Source organism: Pollachius pollachius (genome assembly GCF_949987615.1).
Source record: "Pollachius pollachius genome assembly, chromosome: 14".
NCBI classification, from domain to species: domain Eukaryota; kingdom Metazoa; phylum Chordata; class Actinopteri; order Gadiformes; family Gadidae; genus Pollachius; species Pollachius pollachius.
This window is the reverse complement of record NC_136947.1, coordinates 20,912,234-20,937,190: the sequence shown is the minus strand read 5'-3', so window position 1 is coordinate 20,937,190 and position 24,957 is coordinate 20,912,234. Positions and strand designations below refer to the sequence as shown.

At 45.8% G+C, this 24,957-nt stretch overlaps 1 protein-coding gene across 1 annotated transcript in view; it reads left to right on the top strand.

Moving 5' to 3' along the window:
• Positions 1–497: 497 nt before the first annotated feature.
• The window catches only part of ephb3a (eph receptor B3a), a gene marked incomplete at both ends in the record, with an annotated part of 41,055 nt that continues 16,595 nt past the window's right edge, over positions 498–24,957 (top strand). Inside the window, 6 exons of the mRNA XM_079750690.1 lie at positions 498–561; positions 11,593–11,657; positions 16,556–17,228; positions 21,012–21,167; positions 23,243–23,578; positions 24,403–24,527. Of these exons, the coding sequence (XP_079606816.1) occupies positions 498–561; positions 11,593–11,657; positions 16,556–17,228; positions 21,012–21,167; positions 23,243–23,578; positions 24,403–24,527 (1,419 nt within the window). The remainder of the gene's footprint in view (positions 562–11,592; positions 11,658–16,555; positions 17,229–21,011; positions 21,168–23,242; positions 23,579–24,402; positions 24,528–24,957) is intronic.

Here is a 24,957-nt window from a genome sequence, read left to right as displayed (position 1 = left end):
GCCATTCCGACGCACATTCCTTGAGGAGCAACAGCTACGTGTAGTAGTTGGCACAGTGGATAAAGGAGATCTGTCGCTGCAAGGCTTTCGGTTCTACTGGGCGAGCCTCAGGAACTTGGCGACACAGAGACACCGATCAAGAGAGGGAGAGAGACACCGATCCACAGAGGGAGAGAGACACCGATCCAGAGAGGGAGAGAGACGCCGATCCAGAGAGGGAGAGAAGAGGGCGCGTTGTAGTGCATCGCTTCACGCTCCTTCAAATGACGGAATAGGCTACATGTGAATGAAACACGAAAAACAAAAAACGCAAAGTGCAGTGCTGAATCCTTGGATGTGATCTGGAGGATGGCGTGGTGATGAGACAAGACGGCTCAGTGAGGACATGATACCCGGGGATGTAACACGGCCGGCGGCTGCGGCAGTTCTTGTTTGAGTCTTCGTTGTCCGAAGGATCCAGTCCGCACACCTTTCTCCATGTTGGAAGGTCTGGTTTCATGACAATGGATTACTGTCTCTGGGTGTGCAGCCTGGTGCTGCCGGTGGTGTTGGCGGTCGAAGGTAGGCTGCGTTGTTGTCATCTTCTCTTTTCATTGTCTTACTTTTCTCTAGCCCTTGGGTAGGGGCTCTAGGCTGCTCGTAAAGATAAGATATCACCACGTCTCCGATAGAGTCAATGATTGATCAGATTGGTTCTCTCGCTATAAACAATATCAATTTGAACAATGAATTGCAATTGTCCATTCGTTTACGTATAAATACAGCCTGAATATAGGTGTATTTGGTTCATCGGGGCTATTCGAGCCCTCTTTGTAAATTGCCAATTCCGGTCAGCGTCAATTAGCTTTGTGCTCTATGACTGTAATCAAAGCACACATGGATTGTGTGTGTGTGTGTGTGTGTGAGAGAGACTGTCTGTGCTGGTACATGTGTCTGTTGGTGTGTGTGTGTGTGTGTGTGTGTCTGACTGACTGTGTGTATGTGTGTGTGAGAGAGAGAGACAGTGTCTGTTGGTACATGTGCCTGTTGGTGTGTGTGTGTGTGTGTGTGTGTGTGTGTGTATGTGTGTGTGTGTTTGTGTGTGTTGTTGACACCTCTCTGTTGCCGTTGTAGGATCGCCCTGTTGCTTTTGTCCCTTTTGTTGTCACCCCTCCTCTCGCCGTAGGGTGCCGTCCGAGATTTGACAAATGCTCCCAAGATCCATCGCTGCTGCTCTAACGTTACTGACACTGTCAATGGTGTGCAATATTCGCGAAAAACGAAAACGCTAGCCGATTGGTAAAATAATTCAAACAAAAAATTATTGGGTTAATGTATCACGGAATATGACGGTTGGTTGCATCCCCAGGCCCAGGAGGAACAGATCGGTCGATATCCGATCATTGGAGCCACGGCGCACGTTCAAAACGTGTGTCTCCATAGAAAGGTCATTCTCCCAACGAAGGACTTATGGGCCCGGGTCTTAGCCCGGGAGCCTCGGATCTCCCTGGGGACCTGGCCTATTTGCTACAAGTGCTAGTAGTGTCAGAAACAGACAACCACCGCAAACTACTTCTTTCATTATTACCAACGTCATTACCAGCATCTCCCCAGCTCCTATTAGACGTGTGGTTCAATAGCGTTTTTCGAACATTTCTCAGTATCCAGTCCAATGTCTTCCTCCTCCCAGTCGGTGCAGTCTGCCTCCCCTGGACCGCGTCCAGCTGAAGCCCTCATCCATTCTGCTGTCAGCAGCTAAATCAATGGCGTGGCCCTCCCCGTCCCGCCGGGTCTGCCCATACCCCGGTCATCAGTCCGTTTCCCACCAAACGACTCGCATTCACTCACGGCTGGGAGGTAAACTGGCGTATGTCCTTTGGGACTAAATACAGGCCCAACAGATTGTCTCAGTGAATTTGAATGCATAGTGAACGGAAGTCTATCTTGTGATCTATCTTGGCATGTGGCTTCAATTTCACTGCCGAGTGGAGGGACTGTGTACACAACACTGACGCGTTTGGGTTATTGTTGAGAGTGGATGTTACACTTGGAAATGTACTGTTTGTGATGTTTAATTTACTCCTGTTTATCTGGAGAGAAAATCTCCCATCAGAAAAATGAACCCGTTGGTATTGTTGGTTGAAATGCTGAAGGTAGGTAGCTGCAAGAGCAGCTATAACCCTGCATTGTATTCATTGAACCAAAACTATTTGTATCCAACCCAAGTGAGTTTGCTTCTATGCATTATAATAGCTGTAGAGGCCTCAACTCTCCCACATTAGTTGCCTTGGTTGTGACGAGCTCACGGTAGGCTACATGATATTGGCTCCACGATTTTAATTTGGGAATAGAAGACCCTCCACGGCGAGTCAAGACCGGTTCGCCCTGGCTGGGTTTATTTTCCGATATGGACCATATAAACATTATGCCGCTTATTACACGGCTACTTGCCAAAACAAAAAAATATCTTCACACGGTGTCTTTTTTGAATTTATTTGATTTATATTTTGTCAATGTCTCTGGCATCCAACACTTTGTGCCGCTTTGCTTCACTGCCCTCTTCTATGCGGCTGCCCTCTCTGTCTTTTCTTCACTGCTGGTGACAACTCAGCCTTTAACCAAGGCTCAAAATCATCGTATTTCACAAAATATTAAAAATATTAAATATTAAATGATCGGAAACTCATCCATAGTGGCCTGGTAGTAGGCAATGTTTTTTTGCCGATAGGCTTCAGATCAGCTGACGTTGCTAATGGCTCGTTTCCACCGATCGCTGTCAGGTCCGGTGTTACACCGAATTCTGCGACCCACCGAAAAGTGTGACCCCAGGGGGAGCTGTTGCATATTTTCTGCAATATGCACGAGTTTGAAGCGTAGACAGGCATGACAAAAACATACATAAAATATAAGATCTCCCCCCAACCAATTACGTTTTTATTAAAGTTGCTTAATAAATACATTTGATTGATTTGATTAGCATTTTACAGACCCATACAATGGATAGGGCGTTTAGTACGGTCCTTCACCGTTGCTTCTTTACCCATAAAAAGCTACAGTCAGTGTTAAATTACGCTGATTTACCTTTGAGCATTTCCTATTATAGGCTACTGTGTAAAATGCTGTTTAGAATTAATGTTAGCATCAAGAAAAGAAAGACCCGCCGGCGGGGGGAGATCTTATGTTTTACTTATGTTTTTGTTATAATGCACTTTGCCGAAAATGTGCAACAGCGCCCCCTGGGGTTGCAGAATTTGGTGTCACACCGGTACTATTAGGTGCAGTAGGTGTAGTACAGTTAGGAGCGGGTAAGTGCGACTCAGTTACAGCTCGCGTTTCCACAGTAACGCGAGCTGTAACTGCCGACAGTACCATTATGGGCAGGCGAAGTTTAAGCAGGAAGGTCGATAGCCGTGGCAGTTACGTAAACATGGTGACATCATAGCAGCCGGACACAGGGTAGCCTGCTTATAAATTCAATGAAAAAGAATAAAGAGACACATTAAACAAAGAGCCACCATGGAGGACGTCCAAGAAGGACGGCAAACTTTTGTGCAACATTTTCTTCAATAAACAAAGCTTTCGCCGTTGTCCAGAAATACCTTGCGGGTACTGTGTTTGTTGTTTTTATCCCCCTGTCACACGGAAGTGACGATTTTGTCGACCAATCAACAGACGGCGTGTGTAGCTCCCAACATTTCGGCACCCTTTCCGACCACTTGGCACCCCAACGGAGGAGCACTGAAAAATAGGTACAGCTAATCGCGGCTAAATCGAGACCCACACACTTTTGGTGGTGGAAATGCGAACCTTACTGCACCTAATCGCACTTAGCCATACCGCACCGCTCTGTGAGGTACGGCTCCAGCGCATTTCCACGGAGGGTGCGGGTCGGTTCAGTCTGCAAAGGTGGGGCACGGGTCGCGTTTCCACCCACCAAAAGTGGGCGTGATCCGGACTGTGCCGTACTCGTCTCGCAGTACTCCTCCGTTGGGGTACTGAGACGCCTGAGAGGGTGCCGGTGTTACACCGAATCCTGCGACCCACCGAAAAGTGTGACCCCAGGGGGCGCTGTTGCATATTTTTTGCAATATGCACGAGTTTGAAGTGTTGACAGGGATGACAAAGACATAAATAAAACATAAGATCTCGCATTTTACTGACCTATACAATGATAGGGCGTTTAGTACGGTCCTTCACCGTTGCTTCTTTACCTATAAAAAGCTAGTCAGTGTTAAATTACGCTAATTTACCTTTGAGCATTTCCTATTATAGGCTACTGTGTAAAACGCTGTTTAGAATTAATGGTAGTATCAAGAAAAGAAAGACCCACCGGCCTGGGGAGATCTTATGTTTTATTTATGTTTTTGTTATAATGCAAACGTGCATGTTGCCGAAAATGTGCAACAGCGCCCCCTGGGGTCACACTTTTCATTGGGTCGCAGAATTCGGTGTAACACCGGCAAGTTCGAGCTACACATACCGTCCGTTGATTGGTCGACAGAATTGCACTTCGGTGCGACAGGGGGATAATAGCCCTCTGAAGAATAAGTCCCGCCTCCGAGGCTCCGGTTCCCTCGGTCAAATGTCTATGGGAAATAACATGGGGTTTTTGAATGATCTTACAAAACAAACTCTAGGTGGCGAAGAAGTAAAAGCTGCTCACGTTTTCAACTAAACACTTTTTCCTTCTAGATTCCACTTGGGATTGTCGGTGCCGTTAAAGTAGTTAACTATTATGAAGAAGCATTATGCTAAAGTGGATCTGCGCCGACTTAGGAGTTCACGACTCTCCCAGCCAAGGTTGCGTAGCAACGGCAATGTTTCATAGTTTGTCTTCACCGAAATAGCAGCAGAGCCCGCCTACGGAGAAGGTGGCACCACCGCTGCTTGTCCGTTGATGCGTGAATGACAATCACGTTAGGTTGTGAATGGTTGCGAGCAACTCCCGCCTCCCTAACAAGTATGACGTATGAAGTCTGCGCAGATCAGAACTAGCTCCCAGCATTTATAATAGTTAACTACTTTAACGGCCCCGACAATCCAAAACCCAAGTGGAATCTAGATGGAAAAAGTGTGTAGTTCAAAACGTGAGCAGCTTTTACTTCTTCGCCACCTAGAGTTTGTCACGTACGATCATTCAAAACCCCCATGTTAGTTTCCATAGACATTTAAACATGGAACCTAGAGCCTCGGAGGCGGGACTTATTCTTCAGACGTCTATAACAATTAGTATATGCTACATGTGAACCTCCTAAGATGGCGCAATTTGATTGGTCGCTATCTCAGAAAATTGGGTAAGATCCCATGATTGAGATCTCAAACTCGGGATATTGGGGAGCGTGCATGATGGTCGCCTCGTCATGCTAATTAAAACAAATAAACCACTGATAAAAACAAATAAAGTCCAGCAAAAAGTGTTATCTTGTTTATTTTTACAGTGCTCACGTGTAGTATATACTAAAACGATTATTCACCTCAGGCTCCGTTAATATTGGGGGCTATTCCCCACTATTCACTTCGCATTTGGCGAATAATTGTTAAACAAACACATTACTCGCGAGGTATTTCTGGACAACGGTGAAAGCTTCGTTTATTGAAGAAAATGACGCGCATAAGTTTCCCATACTTCTTGGACGTCCTAAATTGTTGCTCTTTGTTCATTGTACACGTTCTTCTTTTTCCTAAGATGTTTAGCAGGCTACATTGTGTCGGGCTGCTATGAGATCAAGATGCTTATGGTGTGTTCCTGGTGTGTTCCTCGGACGCCAAACTTCCGAGTCGAAAGTCGAAGATCTCCGAGCTTTCTTGCGGCATTTCTCGGAGGCACGCCCCCTATTTGTTTTCATCTTTTGGAAATCTGATTGTAGACCGAGAGCAGTGATTACGCTCTCAACAAAATGGCTGCGCCCGTGAAGAGATTTTTTTTTTGTATTTGTACCACGTTGGTCATTTTAATGTCGATTTTAAATCCTTTTACACACTTGATTACATTGATAATTTATTCCGGTCACCAATTTATACATTGCATGGTCGTGCTGTGCGTGCAATACAATGTAAAGTTGTGTTTGTTTTCGGGCTGGTCTGCTAAAGAGGCTAATGTAGCTAACAATAAACAACCACGCGTACCCTCCGGTGGAAAAGCACCATTAGCAACCGAATACACTGAAGTTGATAAGTTACCGGACTACTCGTGGAGTGCTACGAAAGACGTGATCAGAGGCAAAAAAATGTACTTTCCTTGATAGTGGTCAATTATGTTTAACAACGGTCAATTATGCAAAAATAATTGGCCGCCAAACTTTGGGAAGGCCCAATCAAGTGAATGGAGCATTCTACAGCATTAAGAAGAGCCGTGTCATAAAACTATCATATCACATTTTGTAAAAAAAACTTGAATGAATGAAAATACGCAAAACAAAATACGCAAAACAACTTAACATCTTAAGAGATTGGTAAAATACTTGTTATTGTAACTTGGTCACACAGACACTGATCATTTTGTCATCAATGGCAAACACATTTTTCTTTAAGGATTAGTTTTACTTTTGACGTGTTAACCTGCTATCTGAACTCCCACGGATATGGATATTAGATATGGAAAGAGAGCAGACGAGAGCAAGGTTTTAAAAATCAACATCCCCAAAAGCACTCCTCTCTCCCGTTGTTTCTTGCCAATTGCCATATAGTACTGTGGTTTCGGAAATAAAAATCCCACTCATTTTCATTATAGAGAATTTGATTAAAAGCCTTTATGTTGTAACCATCCAAATTATACGTACCACCTGCCGTTATATTGTGAATCAATGGTATTTTCTACTGTAGAAGCCACAAGTGAATCAGGGCAACATCTAGTTTTTTTTTAGAAAAACAGGTTTTATTAGCGATGTCATTGAAACCACTACACTACCCATAAATCCTGAAGAGTGACACAACGTCTTCGATTGGTGGAGCTCGCTGTTACCAGGAAACGTTTACTGCACCCGCGAAAGTGAATGACTGCTAATGCTACCAGAGCCCGTCCTAAGACAATTCCTATTAGACATCTCTGCAGCTACTGAACTCGATCGCTTACCACAGCAACCATGATTTATATAAATGGAAAGTTAGAGTTGTGGTTAGAGCTGTAGAGGAAATTATTTTTTGCCCCGTCTCAAACATTTTCTGGTCACGACTATCTTGACAAACGATTGGCTTGGTTCCAGGCTCAAAACTCTATATAACGATTCTACGAAAAGTCTACAGTTAAAATGAATGGGAAATTTACTTCCGGAACCAGAGCTGTTAAAAAAGGGGGCGTTCACTGTTACGCTCTATTGAGATGCATTCACGCACCTGTGGAGCTGAGCTAGATGTGATTGACAGGCAAGATGGCTTCTGCGAAGCAATCAGAGAAGGGATTCCAATCTGAATTTTTTTAATTTCGGATTGGTCCGAAATTAGGCGGGAGTGGCCTTAAAGCATCGGTCGTTTTCTTTATTGATACACATCTCCAAAATAAAAATGAGAATATTAACCTTATATTCATGCTCAGTTACACAGTGATCTCAGCAGCAGCCAATGTATGGGACAATCCTTAGTCCAAATCTAGGGGTGTTCAATTAAAACTGAAATAGCATAAGAATGCGTCAAGGCGGGCCATAGTGAGAGGCCATCTCAGAGAGGGGCCATCCTGACCAAAAAGACTTGGACGGCTGAATCTGCACTCCCAGCCTTACATAGCTTTAGTACGCTTGTCACAGGGTTTGTGTGCTTTAAGGACACAACCATACAGACAATAAACATGAATCACATTATCACGCACACTCCCCCTGGTGATAGGGAAACGTAAATCATACGCATGTTTGTCCACAGAGTGCGGCCACTGTTTGATTTCGTACATATATAATAATTGCGATTATAGTAGCTTACATTATAGTATGCAGGCTAAAACTAGCCTTTCATTTTTGAGACACCAACGGACACACACATTGTGGTCATATTGTGAAGAGTTAATCTGAAGAGATGCTCCTGTAGGGGAGGTGCTGTGGGTAGCACTGGCCCTCTCCTGTTAAGGGAAAGCAACACGAGGAGAGGACTGGCATGATTATTAAGGATGTATGACCTGATGACAAACCATTTATTAGACTCAAAGACGCACATCGTAATATGTTTATATGGCGATATTTTGATGCACGATATGTCATCATGCCCATATTAGAGTTGCATCCCCCTCCACCTCACACATCCATACATGCAAACAGATAATTTGTCGACCGCCCCCCACCCCCACAAATGTGAAACATAAAAATCCCTGAAGGAGCGGCGAATGAGGTCAGCTTGACTTGTTTGAGATGTGCATATCCAGCGTCTAAATCAGCATAATGAGAAGAATGTTGCACACAGAGATAAGATGCTTAACTTCACCTCAAGTGGTCTTCGTAATTACACAACTTATTTTCTTTAATCCTTGCTCCTTTCTCAACTCATTGAGTTTGTCTTAGCCAAAATGTTCATTTTGTATTCCTATTTATAGACAACTATTTGATCGTGCTCCAATCAGCAGAGACGATGTTTGGGGGTTAATATTTAATACACCCGCTGGTTGGATGTGCGTATCGGAGCTATTGCACCGTGCTCACAAAGTGAATTAAACATTAGCATCTGTTTGTATGTGTTTGCGTGTAAGTGTGGGTGTCTGCGTGTGTGTTTGTGTCAGTTTGTGTTCATTTTTATGTGTGTGTGTGAATGACACTGTATGGGCATGTTTTGTGTGTGTGTGTGTGTGTGCGGGCGCGCGCGTGTTTTGGTATTTGTGTGTGTAGGTGTTTTTTGGATGTGTGTGTTCTCTCTCCACTGCACACTGAGAATACCAAGTTTGATGGCATTCTGTCTCTGGCGATCAAATGCAAGTAAATGCCACTGGGTAGGCTGGGAGAGGCATACTGCTCATAGGACAAGATCCCAGTGGAAGACCACCCTCCCCTACGGTGGGTGGAGGGGGAGGGTCGCTTCACCACAGCTGAAGTTTTACGAGGAGCGGGTGAGACTGGCACAATTTGGTCCTCACGGCAAAGGAAGCCAAACAGCCATAGGAGAGAGAGAGAGAGAGAGAGAGAGAGAGAGAGAGTCAATCTGTGTGTGTGAGAGATTGATTGAGAGAGTACTATACTAAAGTACTATATGTTTCTATATGTGTGTGTTTGATGAAGGAAATATTTGTGTGTGGTAAAGAGAATGAGTATGTGTGCATATGTGTGTGTGTTTCTAATAGAGAAAGTGCATGCGTATGTGCAGGCATTTCAGCGTGTGGTAGAGACAGATTTTGGGTGTGTGAGGCAAGCACAGGTTTTTATGCATATGTATTTGTGTTTGTGTTCGTGAATATAAAAATTGGGGTTGTTTTTGTATATGTGTGTCTTTCTGAGAGGGTTTGTATTTGTGTGGGGGTGTACATGTATGTGCGCATGTGTGTAAGAGGCAGTGAAGAAACGGGAGCCCGTTGTGTTCCAGCGACCCAGTGAGATGACAATAGCATGCTTTTGTGCGGCTGGAAAGGAAAACATTAAATGCAGAAATCACCTGGTAGCAACGTGTCCACGGTCCCGTGTGCTGTGATCAGAGAATGCGTCCAGGCTTAACAGTAAAGCTCTGCAACACATAAAACTCTTCCCCCCCCCCCCGGATTATGATAATAGCAGTAATTAAGATAATGGAATATATCTTCACACCGAGCGAATTGGGCCACAGACCCGAACACCCCCCCCCCCCCCCCCCCCCCCCTCCTAGGAGCCACGGGGGGCTTTTGGGGGCGGTGCACTAGACAAGCAGTGCAGTGTTGGGTCTTGAAGAACAGGACCCCCCCGGACCCCACTACCCGCCAGCCCCTGGACAGCTTGTGTGTGTGTGACGATGTGCTGCGGCATAGCCAGATGTGTCCGGTGTAGATGAATGCTTATGGGCCCCTTGAGCAGCTAAGGGGTTTGACCCCGCTTGTCTTCCCCATCGGCCTCGCTGCTAACCGGGCTTGTTGAACACGCTGCATCTATGCTCTCATACAGCCTCTACGGTATCCGATTCATATTCATTATTCTCCCCATTATTCTTCATATTTACTATCGTAATTATTTATCATATCAATCCTAATCATTATCTTCATCATTCATTCATAGCACTTTTCAAACCTGTTCATTAGGCTCTGTTATACGGTATCACCCTGTGTCTCCGGCGTCACGCCGTGTCTATGCTACACAATTTATGTTCCAGTTGGCATTCGATCATGCAATGCACAGACTGTTTATGAAACACGCTGGCTATGTGTGTTTATCAGTATGGCATTATCAGCCACTTATTAAACAAGCTGAACGGCTGATAAGGGACGGATTCAATGAGAGAATTAATTCTAGCAGCATCACTTATAGAGGACCCGGACAGGGGTCCTCTGTTGGATAAAAGCAATAGTTAATTACAAGCAAACAATAAGCTCTGGTCCATCCCCCCAACAGAAGAACGAAGCCTGGTTCAACATTTTAAACGATTAACAACTGCCGCTCTGGTAGAGCATTAAGAGTGTAGCGCGGTCGCAGGGAGAGCCCCTCCCCGGTGTTTACCCAGCAGATCTCTGTCAAGGTGGCAGACAGGTTTTAAAGGAGACGAACCCTGGTGGTTTAATCACAGCTCACAACCACATGCAAACAGATTGCTCTCCACAGTATCCCCCCCCTGACTACACACACACACACTTCCACCCACCCCTTGCTTAAGGATCATGTCATGGTTTGGATAGTGACACCTTTAACAACACAATGGGTACAATGGCTACACACGTCAGGGTGTATTGCAGAACACAATGGAAAACAGAGAGGTGTGAGTGTGTGTGTGTGTGTGGGGGGGGGGTCCCTCTTGTTGAGTTGCTTTTGCAAAGTTGTAATGAGCACGGATTCAAACCAAAAACCTCTAACTGAGCCGCTTCCCAACCCAAGTCCATTGATCCTGGACGTTGACTCATGCCTCTGAGGCCATTTGTCCCCCCACACACACACACACACGGAGTCCTTAACACCCAGGTGATCAGAACACATCAGGGTCACCTGCAGTTGGGCAAAGTAGGTGACAGGAAGGCTTCTGTGTTTGGATGTGTGTTTGTGTGCGTGTGTGTTTGGATTGGCAACAAAATGATTGGGAAACAAATAAATACAAATGAATTGTATTTATTTGTTCACATTAATGATGTCAGCAGTTTAGTCCAAACAAATGTTAAGGGTGACGGTTGGAGTCCTCGTGCAGATAGCAGCCATCATTGCGATGATGAAAAACCTTTTGTTCTTTCTTAAATGCTTGACTCTTGAGTGTGAATCTTTTCTGTTATTCTTGACGTCTAAGAAGCGGCTAAGTGTGTCCTACCGTAAACACCCTTTGGTTTAAGGAAGGCTATAATTATTACTGATGGCTAATGTGTCCTGATGGCCATTACACCCAGCCCCCGGGGGAGGGGCTGGCTGACGTTATGGGGTCGTGAAGAAGAAGAAAATAATATTACCTTTTCAAAACAGAGAGAGCCCTAACAATGGTGTGTTCGCTGCTGTTGTATAATGGCTGTCGTTTATGTTGACAACCCCTCCCATTCCTCTGTTCCAGAAACCCTAATGGACAGTCGGTGGGCGACCACAGAGCTGGCATGGACCACCTTCCCAGAGAGCGGGGTAGGTGTGTGTGTGTGTGTGTGTGTGTGTGTGTGTGTGTGTGTGTGTGTGTGTGTGTGTGTGTGTGTGTGTGTGTGTGCGTGCGCTTCTATGCTCATCTGTTGTGTGTGTGTATGCGTGCGTGCGACATGTCTGTGGGCTGCTTTGGTTTTCATTTTATTTCTTGTTTACTCCCATTTATATTTGTGTGTGCTCACTAAGAATCATGCACGCAAAGTGTTTCAACAATTTATTTGTGTGTGTGTTTTGTCTCGACTTGTGTGCTGGATGAGCCTGTGTCTCCGCCCCCCACTGTTTAATACCTCTGTTTAAATAGGGCTGTGTTTGTCTTTGTTTCCCTGGATGCTGGGAGCCAATGGGCAGCGCTTTGTGAGCCAATAAAGTATAGTTTTAGTATTTAAAATAATAAAAACAAGTTAGCGCTACAGTGCCGGCATTGTCCTGACACACAGCCCGCAAATCCAAAGAGGCCCTAATTAAAAACACACCTTGATTTAAAAAACATAACAATAAAACCTTGAAAAAGGAAGAAAAAAAGAAAAGCGAGTAAAGGAAAGTGGTGTCTGTATCCCCGCGGCCCGCCCACCCTGAAGACCAGCTAACCTAAAGCACATGTCTCTCTGTTAAAACCAACAGCCGACAACGCATTACAGGCAGGAATTAAGGTTTTCACACGCACACGCACGCTCGCAGGCACACAAAGCCTCATACGCACACATGCACGCACATGCACACAAACACGCATTCACACATGCACACGCACACACCTCACCACCAATAGGAATGGTGAGAAAATAAAGCAACATGAATTTGACCCCGGGGCTAACAGCCTGACAGAAGCCCCCCCCCGCCCCCACACACTCTCCGGCTGGGGTAATTTGTCTTTGCTACGTGAGCGCAGAGTCAGTCAATGGAAACGGGGTGGGTTGCCATGGAAACGATCTTGTGCAGCCCATCTTCTCCCCCTCTTCCTCTTCTTCGTCTTCCTCTTCTGAATGTCCCGGCATCAGCTTATAACCGTATAACCTCCATCTTACAAGAAGGCGCCATGTACCACTGATACATTCTCCGTTAACATATTTGTCAGGTATCGAATCAATGTATCACTCTCTCTCTTGCTCGCTCTCACTATCGCTCTCGCTCGCTCTCCCTTGCTCTCGCTCTCACTCTCTCTCTCTCGCTCACTCTCTGGATAATAAATTGTGCATAAGCTACCAGAACTGCATTGACTTGCATGCATTCTTTTTCTCTGGGTTAAAATAATCAATTGCAAGAAAGCTTCTTCTATATGGAAATAAGGCTTTCAAAGCAAGGGGGAGATTATACATGGCATATAGATTGACTTCTTGCAAGGCCACGTCCACATTGGTCCATGTTGACCTTAACAATTATAATATGTTCATAAATTGAACATGACTATTTTTGACAATTTATTTCCATTAACCCTTTTGTCATCGGGTCCATTCTGTTAAATGGATTGTTTTGCATGCATATACTTTGTTGTGTTGTTGTTATTTATATTCTGGTATTGCCCTGTTGTTCTTGTTTATTTCATCCCTCAGTAATCAAGAGACTTATCTTTGTAATAATTGTTCATGATCTCATGATCATTTGGTTGGAGAATGTGATAAAGTTACTCCACAGTTTCTATAATTCATTGAATATGCAAATAAAGAAACAATCAAGATATCAGCTAACTATTATTTCTGATCTTGTGTAAACGAGAGACAGAGCACCAACTGAGAGATGGCTGAACTATCAATCTATCACTCACGAACTGCTACTCTATAGCCATGTGCTACACAACAGATACCCATAGGGTCTAAAGTAATATGTTATATGCCAACTGTACAAGTAAGCACGGAAATAACTATGGCAAAAATTAATGATCATTCACATTTCTAACTTTCTGGGCATTGTTGGCCCTTAGCCCTCATTAAAAATGAAGCCATCACTCTAGCACTGGTAGCGCCGTGTGGAAAGCTCTCCAAGAGAGAGACACAGAGTGAGTACAAAGGGTTTCAGAAGCGCTGACATTAAACATTCAGGCATATTTCCTGGCATATTTCTTGCATATTGATGCACTGAAGGCAGTCAAGTTCGTCCTTTAGATCTTTTATTTTTCAAAGCTGGAGAGAATCGCAGAGAAAGGCCGCTGCCCTCCGAATCAGCCCAGTTTAGTAAATAAACTCAATGCAAACATTCTGAAGCCAGGGAGCGAGGGCAAGAATTATGTATTCCACTTAAGTTGAAGACTCTCCGAGTCTTGGCATGGTGCAATCAGGGGCTGATGACAGCACATTCAGAGAAGCCCTTTAATGAATAAACACAAGTGTGCATACAGGGCACGTTGGAAGATAAACTCATTACCCGGACATCTCTCGGTACCGTCAGCCACGTTATTAGTGGGTCAGGTTTGTTTTTCAACTATGCTTATTAGGCACTGGCTGGTAATATGCTTGATATGTGTAAATAGGCCTATGTGTTATGGGTCATATATATATATATATATATATATATATAGTTAGTATATATAGTTAGTATATAGATTAACAATATCTGTAATTGTGCTGATATAGAAGTTTCAAACAAGATATTTCATTAAACAGCCAGTATACTCTTTTAGCATGCTATTTTCAGTTTACTCTTTTAGTATACTATTTTCAGTATACTCTTTTAGTATACTCTTTAAGTATACTATTTTCAGTATACTGTTTTCAATATACTATTTTAGTATTCTCATTTAGTATACTCTTTTAGTGTACTCTTTTTAGTTTGCTTTTTCCAGGATACTCTTTGTGTAAACTTTTTTTGTATCCTCTTTAGTATACTATTTTCAGTATACTCTTGAGTTTTCAGTGGATAGGAGAATAGTCCTGGTGCTTTTACTATTTTGTTATTTTGTTTACTAGCTTTTGTGTCCTCTGCATTTTTTCAGCAGAGGACACACAGACTTGATGCTTTATATGCGTACATCGGCGTCAGTAGATTTAGTAGAATCTCCGGCTTGTTTTGGGGGGTGGACTTGCAAGGGGTGGGATATGATGCAGAATAAACGCAGCTGCTGTCACTAGTTTGTTTTGGTTTGACCACAGACAGCATGGAAGCAGAACGGGCAGATCTCATCGCGATCATCTTAAATGTTGCTGCAACGATGCATCATATATTCCGTTGCATCCACAACATCCGAAGCATAGATGAAAGATTGGAGCATGAGTTAGAGACAAATAGAAGAAACAACGGAGTTTATAGGCTTTGGGATTGACTGTTTTACCAGAGAAAGAGTGCATTTTTGCTGTTTTACCTGCATCGGAGGCAGTGAAGGATCTGGAGAATCGAGAGACCGAGCAGTGAAATGTTCTGGACCAATGTTCTCGAGAATCTTAACTGAGAAAACAGGGAGTGGAAGGCCAGGACCCTATAATGTTCAGCTAACTGTTGTAAATAATAATAATAATAATAAAAATAAATATATTTTCTTTATACGCGTGAAGCTCTGAACTCATTTATTTTAATTTATTGTATGACGTGTACTTTTAGGGTTATTATTAGCCCTATCCTTTGACGTTCATCTAAGTGCAAAAAGGGGTGGGTTAGTTAGCAGTGTATACAGAAAGACATGTATTGCTGTGCCATCTTGCACATACGACTCACGAAAGAGCCGTCGTCAACAAGCCCACTCAAGTGGTGTGAGGAATACAGACTTTCTACTCATCATTTACACATAATGTAATTTACATTTCCTCCAGAGAAAATACTACCTCAGGGGTGGTATTTTGACAAATGTCAGGATATGTTGTTCGGACATACAGCCCAGCCAGAGAATATCAGGAGAATAGACCAACAGAATATAACATTTAAGATGATCGGGATGAGTTTGGCCCGTTCTGCCTCCATGCCTGCCTCTTGGTGGTCAAACCAAAACAAACTACAGTGACAGCGGCCACACTTATCCCGCCTCTTGCAAACTTATGGTGTGTTCCAGATATACGTTATTTCCTGGCTTGTAGCAGTTATAACGTTCCCGTCTTTCTTTGTTTGCATCAATATACGACAAGTCGGGAAAGAACGTCATTAGCTTGTTATAGTTAGCTACATTAGCCTCTTTAGCAAACCAGCTCGAAAACAAACCGGATTAAAGCAGCAATGTTATCAGTGTGTAAGAGCATTTGAAATCAACATTAAAATGACCAACATGGTACAAATACAAAGAAAATACATCTCATTATGGGTGCAGCCATCTTTGTTTGCAGAGTCATACAGTTAACCTCACTGAACTCGATGGACTCCCAGAATCCCGAAATATTACGGCCAAAAGGGGGCATGCCTAGGTGAAATGCCGCAAGTAGAGCTGTGAGATATCCCAACTTGCAACTCGTGCGGGTGAGGTACGAGGCATCTCAAACACACCATTAGACCCTACGAAATATCCCGCTCCTCGCAAGCCTTCCCCCGAAACCACCCGGAGATTCGGCTGATGTCTGAACGACACCGATGTCCGCATCGGTGTCGCATCAAATTTGAATCACCCTCAGGGTCGAATCTTCGAAAAAAAATGCTGAATCTGCAGCTAAAACCACCGTAGCCTTGTGTGCCTTTGTGCTTGTGTGTCTGGGTTTGCATTCATGTGTTGGTGTCTGTTTTTGTAGGTAATACAGCAGTATTACGTGGTTCTTTCACATTTCATTTTTTGTGTTTCGCCGTGAAATTGAAATTTGGTGGTTTGGATTCAACATCTGTATGGAGCAAACATCTGGCTCCATTGTTTGTAGACCTACTTTCCCCAATCCAGATACCCAGTATGCAGTCCTATCTAACATCACCCCCTTGCTGTTTCTAACATGTGTTTCAAACACTCTACTTTTATTCAAATGTGCACTTGCCTCCTATTGGCCCAGTGGGAGGAAGTGAGCGGCTATGACGACTCCATGAGCCCCATCAGAACCTACCAGGTGTGCAACGTCCGCCAGCCCAACCAGAACAACTGGCTGCGAACCGACTTCATCCCGCGACGCTCCGTGCTGCGCGTCTACGTGGAGCTCAAGTTCTCTGTGCGGGACTGCGCCAGCATCCCCAACATCCCGGGCTCCTGCAAGGAGACCTTCAACCTGTTCTACTACGAGGCGGATGGGGACACGGCCACCGACGCCAGCCCCCTGTTCCGGGAGAACCCTTATGTCAAGGTGGACACCATCGCCCCCGACGAGAGCTTCTCCCTGCTGGAGGCGGGCCGCATCAACACCAAGCTGCGCAGTTTCGGGCCACTCTCCAAAGCCGGCTTCTACCTGGCCTTCCAGGACCTGGGCGCCTGCATGTCGCTCATCTCCGTCCGCGTCTTCTTCAAGAAGTGCTCCACCACCATCGCCAACTTCGCTGTGTTCCCCGAGACGGCCACGGGCGCGGAGGCCACCTCGCTGGTGATTGCGCCGGGCGCCTGTGTTTCCAGCGCCATGGAGGTGTCCGTGCCGCTCAAACTGTACTGCAACGGGGACGGCGAGTGGATGGTCCCGGTGGGCTCGTGCACCTGCATCGCCGGCTTCGAGCCGTCCAGCGAAAACACACAGTGCCAGGGTGAGTGTGTGTGTGTGTGTGTGTCTGATTAACTAGACTGCTGCCTAGGTTTTGGTGATTTAGCTAAAGCTCCTTTATATGCTCAGTGTCAAGTCATCTGCTACCCCCACCTCTCTGCGTTTATTGTGTGTTGGCTGAAAAGGATGGGGAGGGAGGAAGGGAGAGGAGAGTATGAATTGATGAGGTGTTGCAGAGAGGAGCAGCATACAAATATTGTCCCTCCTCCCTCCCTCGAGAAGGGAGGAGACGAGAGGAGCGTGGTGGGGGAAGGAGAGGAGAGAGGTGGGGGAGGCTCAAAATGGAGCGCCATTGGTTTGTCGAGAGGAGGCAAGCAGAGTTGTCGTGAAGGAGAGGTTTTCCAAGGCCGAATGCACAGAGGGCTGTTTCAGAAAAACTGAGAAGGAAGGGAGAAAATGTGAGCGCCAAAGAAAGAGGTGAGAGAGGAAGGAGAGAGAGGGGGGATATATATCAATACAGAGGGAGAGGAGAGAGGAGAGCAGTTAGTGAGGGTCAAAGGGTGTGAATTGCCAACGTGTAGAGAGACAGGCAGAGTGCCAGACACGAGCAGCGGCAGAGAGGGAGAGAGGGGCTACATAAAGAAAAAGAAAACAATGTCGGCGTGGCAGAGTCTCACCTGGGCGGCGGTAGCTCAACACGGACCCACAGAGCAAGGCTGCGGCCGCTTGAGGTTCAAGGTTAAAAGCCTTGGGATTCAGGCTAGGTGGCGGTGCTGGTTGTGGTGGTGTGGGTGGTGGTGGTGGTGTTGTTGTGGAAGTGGTGATGGTGGAGGTGGTGGTGCTGGTGTTGATGATGGGGGGGGGGCTGGTGGTGGTGCTTGTGGTAGTGATGGCAGATGGAGGGAGGGATGAGGAGGAAGTGTAATTTCCTCGGCGGCCTAACGTTAGTTAATCTACAGGCGGCCAACACTCATTAACACCACTCACACTGGCCTGAGCCAACATCACTGTGGCAACATTAATCACCCCGACGTTTCATTTGTTACGGTGGTGGTGGCGGCAGTGGCGGCAGAGCTGCTTACGCTCGCACACACACCAGAGAGAGAGAGAGGGGAAGACGGGGGAGGGAGACACACTATCACACCGGTAGAGAGAGAGGTGGGGACAAGGGAGGGAGGACAGACACACACCAGAGAGAGAGAGAGGGGAAGACGGGGGAGGGAGACACACTATCACACCGGTAGAGAGAGAGGTGGGGACAAGGGAGGGAGGACAGACACACACCAGAGAGAGAGAGAGGGGACGGGGAGCGAGACACATTGTCACATCAAGAGAGAGAGGAAGATGGAGTAAAAGGTGAGATAGAGAGAGAATAGGAGCAGGAGGATGGAGGAAGTGGAGAGGAAGATAAATGAGAACCTTAAGGGGATGAGAGAGAGAGAGAGAGAGAGAGAGAGAGAGAGAGAGAGAGAGAGAGAGAGAGAGAGAGAGAGAGAGAGAGAGAGAGAGAGAGAGAGAGAGAGAGAGAGAGAGGCTTAGGGCGTATTTTGTGATGCAGCAGAGAACAGGAGCTCACCCTGCCCACCATAGAGGTCCACGGACTAAAGCCAGGCAGGGCGGGCGTTCTGCACCGTTTAAATAACCAAGAAGAGGAACAAACAAACCTAGGGGGAGGAGAGGATGGGATGTGTGGGAGGGGGGTGTTATTCAGACCACCAAGGGGAGCAGGGTCGCAGAGTCCTGTGAATCTCCACCACAAGATTCTCAGTTTGGAGGAAGATTCTCTGAGCTGAGCATCTTCAGCTCAGATTCTTTACTGGCTGTTTCTAGAAGTACGATTGGGAGCCGTTACCCTCCGAGATCCTCCTGGAAGTGACATCCGAATGGAAAGTACGTTCCAACTGAAGAACCACTTAGCTTAACTGGTTAATCTTTCTCCTACCTCTACCCCTATGTTTGTCACTCTCTTTGAATCTCTCTTTTCATCTCCCTCCGTCCCCAGCTGTCTCCTCTTCACTCCTTTCTTCCTCTCCATGTCACTCCCTCTCTCTCTCTCCCTCCCTCAATCCCCCTTTTCTCTTTATCTCTTTCTACCTTTCCTCCTCCTCCTCTCTCGCTCATCTTTCTCCCTCCCTCTCTCTGCCTCTGTATCTATTTCTTCCTCTCCTCTCCCCCTCCCTCTCTCTCTCCCTCCATCAATCTCCATTTTCTCTTTGTCTCTTGCTTCCTCTCCTTCTCCTCCCCCCCTCCAACTCTCTCCCCTAACTGGTTTTATGAGCCGTCATGCTGGGAGTACAGATGTTCCCAGTGCCACAGTTTTAAACAATGAGTCAGGAATGTTGAGAAGTGTTGGAGGGTGAGAGCTGGGTGGGTCTTCCTCAGGGGGGAGGGGCGTGAGGTTGCGTCTGTCACTCCGACATCCCTAGCGTGCTATTGTGCTAACCTTCTAACGTGCTAACGTGCTAATGCTAGGGCTCCCTTTCGAGGAGCTTCTGAAGGTTCTGTGAACTCGCAGACCTATTGATATATTTGTATTTATGTATTTATTTATTTGTGCTATTCTTTTTTTTGTAAATTTATATTTAATAGAAACATATACAGTGTTTCCCCCAGAAACTGTCTTAGTCAAGGTGGTCAACGAGCCGGGGGGGGGTCTTAGTTGAGGGTTTCAGTTCGCAGTGATATATAACCACCTTTATGGCACGACTATTGTTTTGAGCAGTATTACCAATGCATTATTTATCTTTCTTTTTTGTATCAGATGGAAGTATGTTTTCTTTCCCTATGATAGTTTTGTACTTTGTTAATGCATAATAATTTTAAAAAATTTATTAAATTTTTTAATATATTTATATATATTTGTATTATTATTATTTTATTTTTTATACATTGGTAGTCAAGGTGGGGCCCTATTGTTGTTAAGATGTAATATACAAATAACCCTTCCCTTTACGTATTTTCGATTATTCTAATCTTTTTTTTCATTTAGTTTTATTTAATTTATTATTGTTATTACTCAAATTGATAATTGCAAAATATTATACATTATAATTAATATTTCTTATTCATGTATATATTTAATGTTTTATGTTTCCATAATATCACCACATCCAATTAAATGGTTTGGCGTAACGTATATAATGTGAATTGGTTGTGTTTGGCTGGTTTTATTATCGTGCTGCTGATAGTGATACATGCTGAAGCCACGCATATTGAAGGTATATTGAAAGTATATTGCAGGTGTATTGTAGATGGTGTGTCTGCTGAGGCCTTATGACAGAAGAAACCATGATTGATTGGTCAAATGCATCCTCTCTCTCTCTCTCTCTCTCTCTCTCTCTCTCTCTCTCTCTCTCTCTCTCTCTCTCTCTCCCCCCCTCTCCCCCTTGCTCCATTCAGTCCGACAACCACAATCTACTGTCAGCAGTCCATCATCGTGATCCTCCTTCTCCTCCTCCTTCTTTCTCCTCTTTCTCACCCTGGAATTTACCTGTCAGTGTAGAACTCCTTTTTTTTTGGGAAGATTAATGTCATCTGTTCCAGAGAATGAGAAGAGGAGTGGGAGACGGAGAAACATACAGACAGACAGACCACCGATGGACAGATAAAGCCTCTGATTCAGTCGCAGTCTAACTTCTATCACAAAGAGGTTCCTCCAGAGCCAGCAGTGATCCAGAGCCCTGTTCTGAAGCAGGCGATGTGTGACGGCCCCTCAGCCTTCAGTGTGTCTTGACATACGCTTGACAATAACAATGTACGGTTGGATTTCCGTTTTTCTCCTTCTTCTTTACCTTCGTCTTCCCCCTCCCACCCCATCGGCTCCCAGCCTGCAGTCCCGGGACCTTCAAGTCCAAGTATGGCGAGGGTTCCTGCTCCCCATGCCCCCCAAACAGCCGGGCCGCCACCCGGGGCGTCAACGTCTGCCCCTGCCTGACGGGCTTCTCCCGGGCGGACAGCGACCCGCCTGACACCGCCTGCACCAGTGAGTCTCCTCCGCCCCCGCGATTGATATTTGACACAATTTTAGAAGATGGTGCATCAGACCAAGAATACAGAGAGAGTGTGTATACGATTTTTGGAAGATTTCAGGTCGGTTTAATTAGGAGTTATCGTTGGTCTGGCCCTTATAGAAAGCTACCCAGAATGCCATTAGGCAGCATAGCATACAGAAAGGTCTCCGCAATGACTGTTAAACGCCATGTGCTGCGTCAGGCCTGCAGTCTCTCCCCAGGGCTCACACACATACACACACACACACACACACACACACACACACACACACACACAGTCCACTGTTCACAGGAACACTTTGGACTGTGACATTGACCGGAGTACAGTACAGCGCACACACACAAACCCTCACACACGCAATCTCTCTCTCTCTCTCTCTCTTTCTCTCTCTCTCTTTCTTTCTTATTTGTCTCATTCTTATTTTTTTCTCTCTTATTTTCTCTCTGGCTCACTCCCCTATTTAATCTCCATCTTTTTCACACTGTCTTTGTGTCTTTCCCACTCTTGCACACACACACAAGACACAGTGTGTCTTGTGTGTGTTTGTGGTTTGGGTTAGCCCTATTAAGGACCATGCTGGAAATAAGTATTTTATATTTGCAAGTCATCCTTTGGATAACTGTTTTAGCGTCTAGGAGGAGAGTGTGGGTGTGGCCTCAGGGGAGAGTGTAGGTGTGGCCTCAGTGAGACAGTAGACGTTGTCTTGGGGAGTAGAGGAATGTGGACACCTGTCGACGCCATAGCGGCAGTGTAACTTAGTAACATCCCCCCCTTCTGCACACCCTCATCTCGTTAAGAGTGGGAAGGGGCCATCCCGCGGAGCGCTGGGGAAATAACTCACTCATACGCCGCTGATTGGATGAAAAAGATGTCATGGTCACTCTCCCCTGAGTCCTCGGTCGTCCTCTTCCAGCCTGCCTTTTTTCAACAACCTGCTCACCCACAGAGCACATCCGGTCGTCGTGGAGATAAGCTGGCCCCAGAATATGAATTCTCTCAGGATTGCCCAGGACCCCGACCCTGAATGGTGGATAGAGATAGTGTGAATAGAGAGACAAACACTTTGAACCCTTTGTTGCGTCGTTGTTGCGTGGATGCCGGCATCTGCTCTCAGGCCATTAGCAAAACCAAGTCAGGATGACTGTTGTTTATTTAATTCCTAGCATTTATCAAAACACCAATGTTTTTAGAGAAACACGCACGCCCTTTCTCCTCCTCCTCCTCCTCCTCCTCCTCCTCCTTCTTCCCTGTTCCAGCGTGTCTCCCTGGGGAGCTTGTCAGGGATGTTCAGTTTGGTTTCCCTTCATTCCAAAGATGTTGCTCAGCGCCTTGAAGAGCAGCGATGAGCCGAGGGAGTGAATGTAGAGGCTTTAAGGGGTAGGATGATTCCATTGTAGAGAGAATCCTAAGTAGCTGTTTAAACAGGGCTGCGTTGGTGGGGCGTAGACAGGCTGTAGCGCTTGGCACACAGAGACACACTCAGATCAGCCCTGGTCTGATCTCTTCATTTGAACACATTTACATATGCTATTGTGTGCGCTTAGGTTGCTGTGGGTGTGTAGCGTTTTTCCACATTTGTGTTTTTGTCCGTCTGTGTGTGTGTGTTGTGTTTGTTTGTGTGTGTGTTCTTAATCCGTGTGTTATTATTTCTCAATTTGAAAGAGTGTGTGTGTGTCTGTTTGTGCAAATCGGCATTCATCTGTCTTTTTCTGTATGTGCATGAGCATGTTATTTGTGTGTGCTGTCTTTCTGTGTGGGAGCATTTCTCAATGTGAGAATGTGTGTGTGTGTGTGTGTGTGCACATCTACATTCATGTGGGTGTCTTTCTATATGGACATGGGTATGTAATAATAGTGTGTGTGTGTGTGTGTGTGTGTGTGTGTGTGTGTGTGTGGTGTATGTGTATGGCTGCATGTCGATGTTTGTGTGTGTGTTTGTGTGGATTCCTATGTGTAAATCTGTGTTGATGTGTATATATTCATGTGTGTATTAACATCAGTGTGTGTGTGTGTGTGTGTGTGCGCGCGTGTGTGTGTGTGTCCCAGCCATCCCTTCCTCGCCGCAGAACGTCATCTCCAGCGTCAACGAGACGTCCCTCTCCCTGGAGTGGGACGAGCCCGTGGACACGGGGGGCCGCAGCGACCTGGTCTACAACGTGGTCTGCAAGAAGTGCCTGAGCAGGGGGGTTCCATGCACGCGCTGTGACGACAACGTGGACATCGCCCCGCGGCGGCTGGGCTTGCGCCAGAGGAAGGTGGTGGTGCGCAACCTGCTGGCCCACACGCCGTACAGCTTCGAGGTGCAGGCTGTCAACGGGGTCTCGGGGAAGACGGCGTTGGCACCGCGCTACTCAACCGTCAACATCACCACCAACCAGGCCGGTGAGTGGCACCCAGTGCCCGACGGGTAGTGGACAGCAGGATATGGCGAGACGCTTGGCCTCGCCAATCCCTGTAGCGCCCGGTGAGATACGGGTGGAGGTGATCAAACAGTTGTCAGTGGAGATGCCCATGCTAGGTAGCAAATATCAGTCAGTTTGTGGGGCAGATATTTTGCCTTATTCATTTAAAATCCTCCAGAACCATAGAGTCTTGATACATTAGATTTTAAAAAGAAGAAGCGTCGATGGTTTCCTTTATGATTTGTTACGACCATGAGGCATGCCACTCTGTTGCCTCTAATTGAGTTACTGTCAGCACAGATGAAATGTGCCATCACACACGCTCAATGTCAGGTTTATTTCCTTTCCATCGACCGTCATCTCATTCGTCTCCCATTCTTACGTTACTTCACACTCTGTCCCATAGCTCAGCTCCGCTTTCACCAGCCCTTCCTCTTTATGTATGTAAACACACACATATATATATGAAATGTTGTAAAAATGATATGTTCACACAGTACCATTAACACTTAGCACCTTTAGGTGATTGTCATTCCATCCTACGTCCTCTGTTAAGCCTAGGCTTGCCCCTCCCCCACACCGGGTTTATGGACCCTCTGACACTGATTGTCAATTAAGTTCCATTAGAGCCACACACACAGATCAATAGAACCCGGCAGATGGTGAAGGTGAGCCCTGCTGGAGATCAGCTGAGCTGCTGCACGACAAAACCACTTATATCCTGTATTTTGCTGGTTTCTGTTACTCAGTGTGGTGTGTATTTGTGCATGTGTGTGTGTGTGTGTGTGTGTTTTCTGACCCCAGCCCCCTCGGCCGTGCCCACCGTCCACCTGATGAAGTCCACGGCGGACACCCTGACTCTGTCCTGGCTGCCCCCGGAGACGCCCAACGGAGTCATCCTGGACTACGAGATTAAATACTACGAGAGGGTGAGCCACCATATAGGTCACCGTCTTGTCAGGCTTGGAATGCGCATCCTCTGTTTACGGGAGGGGATTTAGTGGTCAAGTTGCTGGAACAAGATTTTCACCAAAAGTTTAGGCATTCAGAATATAAATAACACTTTCAGAGACCGATGCTGATTATCGGAATAAAAGAGGCCTTGGTTTTCATGTCGTGCCTTGATCAAACTGTCCCCTGACGCGAGGGATTGGCCGCGTGTATTGAAGACGAATGCGTATTTGTTTGGAGACTGCGTTTTGCACGATTCTTTCTTCGATTATGGTGTTGGGATGTTGCTTTGACCTCAGTGCTGTATCAGATGAAATATAGATGTGCAGCTTTAGTAATCACAGTAAAAGGCAGAGACAGATCATCGACAATTCTAAATGAGATACTTGGAGTTTCTAAATCCATAGT